We start from the raw sequence: 10,429 nt of genomic DNA, 5'->3' as shown, positions 1-10,429 counted from the left end.
CAGCCACAGCCTCCCTGGGCAACACTGCTAAGGGCTTTCACTGCCCTAGCTTGGGTCACTTTATCTTCTTAAATGGACAAGACCAGGGTGGAGGAATTCTGCCCTTCCACAGCCCCCTAACCTCAGCTGTGTCATTCTGATCCCTCCTGCATTTCCCTTTTGCCTGGTGTCAGGTACTTCTTGTTGCACAGTATAAGCTCCTCAACAGAGATTAGGTCTTTTGGGGTTTGGTTTTGTAGGGAGGAAAAAAAAAACCCATCCTGCACAAACATCTAAAGTTTCTGTGAGATATTAAACTCGAGGAGTTGCGTTATCCTGGCTGGTTGGTAGCAGCAAGGTTCACAGCCAGGTTGGATGAGCCTTGAGCAACCTGCTCTGGTGGGAGGCGTCCCTGCCCAGGGCAGGGGTTGGGGCTGGATGATCTCTGAGGTCCATTCCAGCTCCTAAAATTTTATGATTCAAACTGTTTTGCCATCAAATTTATTGAACACCCTTCCAGCAGCAAGAGAGGAAAGCGCAGTGAGTTCTGTGCGTTCTTGCCTGATGGAGAAGAGAAATATTACAGGGACCTGTAGTTAGTCATTATACAGCTCTTGTGCAAATCTCAGAGTGGTTTGTAAGGGCTGTGTGAGCAGGAGGTAGTTACGTAGTGCCCGTATTTCACGTGGGGCTAATCACAGTTGAGGAGGGTTTAGCTGCACGAGACATGTAGCATCGTCAGCAGAAGTAGAAATACTGAGTCATAGCCCTGAGCTCCTTGTGCTTTTCTCTGCGTTGTAGGTCTCGGGCACTTCAGTCCGTTTGGGTGTAAAAGCAGAGGTTGTGATGTACACACTTGTTTTGGTTGAACCCCAGCAGCAACCAAACCCACACAGTTGCTCACACACTGCCCCAGCAATGGGATGGGGGAGAGAATTGGAAGGTTAAGAGCTAGAAAAAATCCTGGGTTGAGATAAAGACAGTTTAATAGAGAAAGGAAAAGCTGCACGCACAAGCAAAGCAAAGCAAGGAATTAATTCCCTGCTCCCCATGGGCAGGAGGTGTTCAGCACCTCCAGGAGAGCAGGGACACATCACGTGGGATAGTTAGTTGGGAAGACAAACACCATCACTCCAGATGTCCCTCCTTCCTCCTTGTTCCTCCCACCTTAAATACTGTGCATGATGTCCTATGGTATGGAACATCCCTTTGGTCAGTTGGGGTCACCTGTAAATGATATTCACCATCAAATTCTTCCTAATAAAAGGTGTTTGGACTTGACCTTCTATATTTGTTCAAATGATTTTAGGGTCCTGCTCTTTTTACCTAGGCAAGCTTTTGTCAGAGAGGTGTGGGCAAGGTGCTTGGGAGTGTTGGATCAGCTCAGAGTTAGGAACACCAACGTGTTGGGTCGTGCTTTTGACTTGGCTCCAGGCACAGCAGCACTGTACAGAAATCCTCTGTTCCACCCTGCAGTCTGTGTCTCTGGTCAGCAGTGCCCAACTGTTCACCCTTCCCATGGCATGTGGGCCATTTTGGGAGCTTCTGATTTCAAAACTATTGAAGAACTCTTGATGCCAAAATCATTTCATGTCCTTTTCTAGTTCAGGAAGTTGCTCTGCAGCACTACTAGTAAATAGAACAATGTTATCTCACCTGTGTGGTCTCTCAGGAGCACTGGGGAGAAGTGAAGGTACAATACAAAACCTTTGTGTTTACCTTTCTTGTTGTTACTTGATTATTCCCAATACTTCAGTGATAACAGTAATAGAGCACTTTGTATGCAAAACCCTTGGGGTAGATTTGAAAATTTCTGGTGTTTGCTGCCGGGGTTATTTTTTGCCAGGCATTCTCCCGCATTGCTGGGAGTACCAGCTCACACCTGGGTCTGCCCCAGTCCTCTGCGTCCTGTGCTGTAGGGCAACTCTCAAACAGACTTACAGTTTTCATTTGCTTTTTTGTAAGTATTTCCCTTTCCTATGGCTTCTTGGTGTACCACCTGAATGCATTCACCTCTGTGAGTATTGACTGTTTGTCAGAGAGACTGTACTGAGAGCTTAGGGCACAAATTGAAGGAGGGAAATTGAGGTTAGATGTTAGGCAGAAGTTTTCCCTGTGAGGGTGGTGAGACCCTGGCCCAGGTTGCCCAGGGAGGCTGTGGCTGCCCCAAGCCTGGCAGTGTTCACAGCCAGGTTGGCTGAGCCTTGAGCAACCTGCTCTGGTGGGAGGTGTCCCTGCCCAGGGCAGGGCTTGGGGCTGGGTGAGCTCTTAAGGTCCATTCCAACCCCTGAAATTCTGTGATTCTGCGATTCTATTGCACATTATTGATCGTGTCCATTTAAAACAGACAGTGTGACCTGAAACACTTGCAGAGTTTGGTCGAGTTGGCTGAAGACCGTCCTTGTTCTGGGAGGGCAGCATTGCTGTCTGCAGGGAGCTCGTTGGAATTTTCGTGACGGGCTCCTTTGTGTGGAATTTGGGTTGTGCCCTGGTGGGGGGACAACGTCCAGGCTGGAAACTTGGAAAGCAAATCCCACTGTGTCTGCAGGGCCAGGCAGGTGTGTTTTGGTACAGACAGATGGAAACCTCTGGAGAACAAGGTTAACAAATACATTGTGGAAAGAGACTCTTGGGACTTCTCAAGTGAGAGATGTGTGGTCGATGGAGTATCACTACCTCCAAAGTAATACTGTGGCTCAGGAGGATTTCATCTCTCTGAGGGTACCTCAACTTGCACCTGGAACATGACTTTCTGCCATGCTAGATGTTCCTCAAAACAGGCTTTGTTTTATGAGTAATGATCAATTGCAATATTTGTTGATGCACTTTTTAGCCTTTTTGTCCACTTGTATGCTTGCCTCCAACACATGACTTGCATGCAGAGTTTTCTTTGTTCCTGGTTTGGTGCTTAAGCCCTTAGTGTGAGCCCCAACTAGCCCACAAACCTCTCCGGCAGCAGCTTTGCTTATGCTTGTGGCCTTAACCTTTCTGCAGGGGATTGTGCTGCTTGTTTACAAACTTCCAGTTTTTCAGTTACAAATAGAATATTATTAAGAGAGTCTTCTTTTTACCAATTAGGTCAAAGTCCTAAAATTTTAAGACCTAAACCACATGGTTTAGAGCGAACTGATTCACAAACCGTAGGTGACTTTACTACAAGAAGAAAGGGTATGTACTTCAGCACTGTTTGTATGTGGAGCTTTGTAAAAATAAGTGAAGCAAAAATTGCGAGAACTGTTCGAGTAACTTTAACTCTTGCACTTTCTTTTGACTTGTGTTATGACCTAGAACCATGGATGCATTTTCTGTGCCTGTAGTTCCTGTAGAAGGAATTGAAGTCTTTCTGGCTTGAGCAGTGCACAGAAACATTTCCTTGACATTAACTTGGGTGTTCTGATAAGCTTAAGTTTTGTTTTGGGTTTGTTTGGATCTGTTCACGTTTTCGATTTACTTTTATTGTTTATTTAGAAGCAAATGCATCTAACTCCTCAGTTGTAGATAGTAACAAAATAATTGACTTGTTAGGCAATAACCTGAAATCACAGGTCACTTTGGTCTCCTCCTTTTGGCTAAACACTGAAATGAAGCAAAAGATTGGTCCTCTGACCATGTACTAGTTGAGAGATTTATTTATGCATCTTAATGAGGATTGCAATTAGCTTGATGGACTCGATTGCAGGTGCTGAGTCAGTGCCTCGTACAGTCACAAGAAGCAAAGAGGATGATGAATAACATTAAAAATCTCACAGAGAGATCACTGATCTTTACCTTTGGTTGTCAAAGTTCACTGCAACTGGGTGAAGTATTTCTGCTGTTCTTGGTGGGCTCTGGGCCAAGTCCTGCTCTGTTTCTGCACCTTGCCCTGTTCATACCTGCTAGGTGCTCTCAGGGGACTTGAGTCAAGCTGCTCATTTTTTGTGTCACTTCTGCTTTGGTATCATCTTGCCCATGTCACGTTCAGTTCTGCCACTTTTGCCCCCAGTGGTCCATGTACCTCAGGATGGAGGAGTTGTATCTCTGCTGAGTCTGCAGTCACAGTGAGTGAGAGTGGCAGAATTGATGGGCTAGGCTGGATGTGCTCGTAGTGTGCAATTGTGACTGCTGAACAGGGAAAAGGGGAAAAAATTGGCATACCAAAGCCTGATCCTAATCCAGAAAATCTGAATCTGGAGTCCTTATGTTCAGTGTAAGATAACTGACCCTTTAATAAACTCCATCTGAAGAGTGAGTGCAATGAAAGTACAATGAGCACTGTTCTGCCTTTCCTTGTGGCACAAGCACTGACAGCACCTGATTTCTGCCAGTTCCTCATGTGACAGCTCTCACTGCACCTGAACTAGTCTACAGGCCTGACATTTGCCCTCAGCAAACTGCCAGCAGGCTGCACACTCATGGCAGGGCACAAGGGGAGGAAGGCATGGCATTGTCTAAAAACAGCTTTAGGGAGGATGAAGTTGAGGTTCAAACTGTGACAACAATTTGACTCAGTGACTGGCTTTTTTTTTTTCCCCATGAGTTTTTTTCTATTCTGGGTTTTTTCTAATGTTTAGGAGGGTGAGACACTCAAGGTGGAGGGAGGGGAGAATGTGTTTCTCACTCATTCTCTGTTGGTGGTTCTGTTCTGAAAATGGAACTGAAAAATTACCTCTTTTTGAGCCCAGTCTTAGATGTCATGAGTGGCACAAGACACCACTGCTGTGCTCCTCTGTTGATGAGCACTGAGGCAAACCAAGCTGCTCTTGGTGTTGGCTCCTCTCTCAGCTCTGCAGACTTAGCTGCAGACTCTGCCCACACTGAGCTGTGGAACCTCAGCAGTGAGGGCAGAGACTGCATAATGATCACTGCCTGTGAGCCAAGAAAAGTACCCAAAGTTGGCTCTGCTGGAACAGCTCATCAACCCTGTCCTTGGCTTGTCAGCTCAGCCAGTCACTGTGGCAGAGTGGAGACAACATGATACGCCACTCTCAGAGTCTCTTTTCAAAACAGAATTACTGGCTACACATAGATGTTGGGAAAGTCTTTAATTGTGGAGGGTTTTTTAAATATTAATCTCTTTAAAAGTTGATTTCCTTTTCATTACCTGGAAAGGTTTAAAATTTAAGCTAATATCTCTTGCCTTTCTGAGAACTGAACAGTGTCTCCTTGTCCTGACTAGGATTTACTGTGTAAAAGATAGGGGGTTTTTTCTGTATTTAGTCTTTAAAGAGCTTTTAAAATTGAAGTTTGCTTAGGAATGTTCTGTGCTTTAAGTTTCTCTGTTCTTTACTCAGCAAAACCAGCTCCACTAGAAATAAAACCTCTGCCTGAATGGGAAGAACTACAAGCCCCAGTCAGATCTCCCATCACCAGAAGCTTTGCACGAGAGTAAGTTTCTTGGCTTTTCCTCATTGGGATTGAATGGTTTTGTTGACTAGAGCATTAGTAAATGTGTGCACATCTGTGTTCTGTGTTTAGCTTGTGCAATACCAAGTGAGTTTCCTTTGGAAGTGTGTGTCTATGTGTGTGTGTCTCTGTGTGCTGAGGCAAAGCGTGTCCACGTGGATGTGTGTGTTGTAATATTAAGTACAAGGGACTCTGTATAACCCAAAAATGTGACACTCTCGTAAACTTGAATGAGAATTTCAGCTCTAATATGCTTATTGTTGTTGTTTACCAGGAGGTTTAAGATATTTGAGATGTATTGTTTGTGAAATAATTCCTGGTAATTAGCTCCTCCAGGTGTACCATGTCTCCCAGACCGGATTCAGTTCATAGCACAACTTCCAGCAGTGACTCGCATGACAGTGAAGAGAATTATGTACCCATGAATCCAAATCAGTCCTCTGAAGACTCAGTATGTAACATCTACGTCTTAACTCCTCTCTTCCTGTGCAGTCCTTACCTTTAAATCATGCAAACACAAACCCTTCACTGAGCATCACTCCCTTTATGCTTCTACATCAAAACCAGAATGAAAAAAAATAAACCTGTCATTTTGGTAAGATTTCACCAAAGAAGTTAAGAGCATAATCATAGATAAAGAGAATGGTTGAGATGTATGTATCCATTATGCAAAACAGTTCAAGGTGGCTTTTTTCATACCTTTTCTGTAGAAACTGTCTCCTCTTTGTACTTGCTTTTCACTGGGCCGTGTACCAGTTCAGTACTGTGACATCCAGGGAAATAAACTTACGACCTCTGAGACATGGCTAAAAAAACTGCTTTGAAAGGACATCTTCCAAGAAGTGTGGAAGGAACGGGGGGAAAAAGAGGATTGATATTTGTTGTTTAATTTCTATGTACACTGAGCCATGTGCACTTTTATTAGTCTTTGAGAGAAGAGGATAGGAGGAGCCTTTGTGTGTTGAGCATCTGTATTTTCTCCCCTTTGAGGGAGGATTTTCTCAGTTAACAAAGTTGCAGATACTCAGCATGCAGTGCGGTAAGTGAAGAGCCAGACCGGAGAAGCTAATGATGCATGCTGAGGTTTTCTCTTTGTTGGGGGGGAAGGAGAGAGAGAAAAAGAAGACCCTAGAGAATAGCAGTAGACCTAGGGCTGAACTCAAAATGTGGTCTAGAATGCCCCTAAAACACTGGAGGAAAAGTTGTATCTTAAGCTCAGCTTTATTTCAGTGTAGAATCCTAGAATTGTTTGGATTGGTAAGAGACCTGAGAGATCACCTAGTTCCAACCTCCCCTGCCATGGGCAGGGACACCTTGCAGCAGATAGAGTTGCCCAAAGCCCCATCCAACCTGCTGAATTCAGTGCACTCACCACGTTTTTTTGCCTTGGGTTTTCAGTAAGGAACACAGCAGCATTTTATCCAAAACCTTGCCTGGGGAGGACCTGTCTGTGCCTTTTTTGTTCTGTTTGTTCTTCTGCCTTCTTAGACAGCCTGTGCAAACCCATTCCACTCCACCCGGGGCTCTGCTCCTCTTGCAGTGCTGTTTGTTTCCCTGTCCCCTGCTGCTCTGAGACCTTCCCAGTCCCTCCAGTCTCCCTTCCCTCCAGCTCACCACTGCTGCCTCTGGATGCTGCAGCTCAGGTGTCCTGAGTGAGCTCTGTCTGCTGTTCAGCAGCTCTGGCTGGACACAGCTCAGGGCCTGCAGAGCATCCTGACCTGCCAGCACTGCAGCTGTGCTTCCCAGCTGGGATGCACCCAACAGTGAGGAGCTGCTGAGGTTAGAACTTAGTCCTCCCTAGCAAGGGCCAATGGTAAGTAGTTGGTAACGTCCCATTTTGCAGGTGCCACATCTCATTTCACACAGAGGATTAGGCTCAGCCCTGCCCATGGTTCTGCCTGCACAGAGCCACAGTTCAAACTGGGGATTTCTCTGGATTCTTCATGCTGTTTCAGGGGTTTAACTTCAATGCCAGGATGGAATAATGTGCCTGTCAGTAATCCCTTCTGTTTGCTTGCACCATTCCTTCCTCAAGGTTGTTCTACAGATTTCCTCTCATTTTCCTTTGCCTGTATTTAAAGTTTCTGTTTTCTAATGCATATCTTCTGCCTGCCTAGTTTGTTTGAAGTAACAGATTCTTTTTCACTTGTGAGGAGTAACAGCTTTTGTAATGGATGCTGGAAACATTGATACAGAACCTGAGTTTTGTATGTTCGATATGTTCAGAGAATTTGGGCAGTGAAAATGAACTTCCTGTCAGTTGTTTGTGTTTGTCCTTGTTACCACGTGGCATTAAATGAGCTGGACACTGCAGATGTCCTGGATAACTGCAGTTTATAGAGCCCAGCCCACTGAGCTTTAACCCATAAAGTGTTTTGTTTCCTAGAGAACCGGAGTGTTCCCACATCTCACAGCCTTTGTCTGAAAATCTGCCAATTCAGTAGCCTTTCTGAGAAGTTTTATTCGTTCCAATTCTGTCTCAGCAAGGAATCCATAGTTCATCTTTGTCATCGGCTTCGAAGCATCTTGTTTGGACATGCCATTCTCCTATTTGATTTAATGAAGCCAGCAATGTTCTGCTTTTCCTTTCGAGTTGCTCTCAGCCTTACCCTCCTGTCTTTCCTTCTGCCTTCCTCTTCATTTTTTGCTGACTGCTGCCCTCTGTCTTCCTGTTTTTTCTTTATCTTTTAGAGAAGAGTCCTTCTATTGTACTGTTCCTATAACACCTGTTAAGAGGGAGGGATCAGGCTGGGAGAGGACAGAGGAGGTGAGGTTGTAAAAGTCTGGGCTAACTGACACTTAGGTGTATCCAGTGCCAATTCAGTTCAGGCAGCACTACACACATTTTCCAATCTTTTCATCTTGTGAATGATACTCACTGATTTTCAGCCTAATTGTGATGACTTGTGAATGACATATAAAAGTTTCACTTGAAGCTTTGCCACTGTCGTAAAGCTGAAGTTGCTGTAGGTATTTGACAGCACTTTAAAGCAATAAAAAGGATTGGAATTAAGCAATGCTAAATTTGAGATATAATTACCTTTAAAAAGAACAAAACACACTCCATTCTTATCTCATGCTATGAAAAGGACGTTAGGTGGAAGGCACTGATGGGTTTGGTGGCAACCTGAAGTTTGGGGGGTTGGTTTGGGGGTTTTCCCTCCCCTTGGCTGTCAACTGTGACACAGAATAGTTCCCCTCATTACACAGGGTCAGTGAAATTTGCATGATTTAACTGATTGCAAGAGCTCTCAGTCATTCCCTTAACCTTTAACGTTGTGCGGTGTACAACTAGCATATCTGAGAGCTGAAGTTACTTGTACTGTGATTTCAGAATTTGTTTGGAAGCAGCAGTGTGGATGGAGGGAGCAGCCCTGTGGTGAAACCTAAAGGAGACAAACAAGTGGAGTATCTAGACCTGGACCTGGACTCTGGGAAATCTACCCCACCTCGTAAGGTGAGCGCATCTGCAGCTCTGGAGCTTAGAATCTGCTCCACTTGAGGCTGCTGGGAACGATCCCCAGCGAGACCATCTTGACTAGTTTCTCAAATGCTCGGTCAAGAGTCAGTGTTGGGCCTTGTAGAGAAACCTGTGCTTGGGACAGCTGCTTAGTTTTGGTGGTTAGCTTACACTAACAGGCTTTTCACTCTTCCTGGCTCCCCCAGAAGAAGAGCAGTGGCTCGGGCAGCAGCGTGGCAGACGAGAGAGTGGATTATGTGGTGGTGGACCAGCAGAAGACACTAGCACTGAAGAGCACCCGTGAGGCCTGGACTGACGGGAGGCAGTCGACAGAGTCCGAGACACCCACCAAGAGTGTGAAGTGACAGCACTGCCTTTACCTCCGAGAACAGAAAGCAGTGGGTTTTGCAGCGTCACAGAGCCACAGTGTTGTTCAGCTGTGCCTGCCCCACTGGGGTGTGAGCAGGTTCTTGGCCAAACAGGATGGAAGCCAAAGGACACTTTGAATACAGCAAAGGAACTTTTAAGATCATAACTTGGCTCTGCGGTCTCTAGGAAAAAAAATTGCAACCTGTAAATAACATGTAAAATAATATCACTTAGCCTTCTGAAAACCTTTTTTTTTTCTGTAGTTAACACATTTGTAGTATTACTATGTTTATGCACTTTCTCAGTTCCAATGTTGGTTCAGGTATTCCCAGTTAGTGTGTACCTTAACACCTAATTCACCTGGAGGATTCTTCTCACCTTACGCTACTATTCCTTACAGTTTTAGGTTAATTAAGCTATGTGTAGATACAGAGATGAATATCTGAACTTCGTTTTAACAACTCCAGACTGATTTTTGCAGAAACACTTTGACGACTGAATAATCTACTTGAAATGCCACGAGACGACGTTGGTTCCACTGACTACACGCAGGAGTGTGGTCAGTCTGCAGGTTACCCTCCCAGCAAGGATTTCTGGGAGCTGATCACCACAAGCTGCACTGGGCTCTGCCCCACAGTCCTGGCCTCGACGTTAGAGCCCAGCGGTGTATTCTATTGAGGACAGTGCTCTGTGTTCCGTGGGGGAAGATTCTGCAGGGTGGGATCTTCCACTGTTAAAGACTGGGTAACTGAGTGCCAAGTGAGCCTGCACACCACTGATGGCATGCAGAACTGTTGTGATCTCACACTTATTAACAGAAATAACCTGTAGCTTACTTACAGAAGGTAGAGTCTATAAATCAGGTACGTACCGAGCACCGTCGTGCTAATACACTGATCAGGTTTAGACCATGAGCTTTAGTTTTGTACTATGTAGGAGTTCTAATGTGTTTGCAGTTCAAGATTAACGGGACAGTTTGACATTCACTGTTTGTAGTACTAGCAACATACTGTGATTTTTGGATGAGACATAATTCAAGCGGAAAGACTTATGTTCTGACACCGTCGTGCCCTTCTCACCATCTCTATTTACTTTAACCTCCTGCTTGGCCTTATATTTAAATCCCTATGCAACTGATATTTTGTATCTGTTTTTAAAGAGTAGATAATATACCTAAATGATACCCTTGTAAACCACTTGTTGCTCTTTCCTGGTACAGGATTTTAAGCTCTGTATACT

The 10,429-nt window shown here is 44.9% G+C and overlaps 1 protein-coding gene across 1 annotated transcript in view; it reads left to right on the top strand.

The window, feature by feature from the left end:
• Window positions 1-9,262, top strand: part of GAB1 (GRB2-associated binding protein 1) — a 34,033-nt gene extending 24,771 nt beyond the window's left edge. The window contains exons 7-11 of the mRNA XM_009072050.1: window positions 3,058-3,147; window positions 5,250-5,343; window positions 5,689-5,812; window positions 8,696-8,818; window positions 9,028-9,262. Of these exons, the coding sequence (XP_009070298.1) occupies window positions 3,058-3,147; window positions 5,250-5,343; window positions 5,689-5,812; window positions 8,696-8,818; window positions 9,028-9,186 (590 nt within the window). The 3' untranslated portion in view covers window positions 9,187-9,262. The remainder of the gene's footprint in view (window positions 1-3,057; window positions 3,148-5,249; window positions 5,344-5,688; window positions 5,813-8,695; window positions 8,819-9,027) is intronic.
• The last annotated feature ends 1,167 nt before the right edge of the window (window positions 9,263-10,429 follow it).

The sequence above is a fragment of the Acanthisitta chloris genome, unplaced genomic scaffold, assembly GCF_000695815.1.
Source record: "Acanthisitta chloris isolate BGI_N310 unplaced genomic scaffold, ASM69581v1 scaffold18473, whole genome shotgun sequence".
NCBI lineage: Eukaryota > Metazoa > Chordata > Aves > Passeriformes > Acanthisittidae > Acanthisitta > Acanthisitta chloris.
This window is presented reverse-complemented; position numbering and strand designations above follow the sequence as displayed.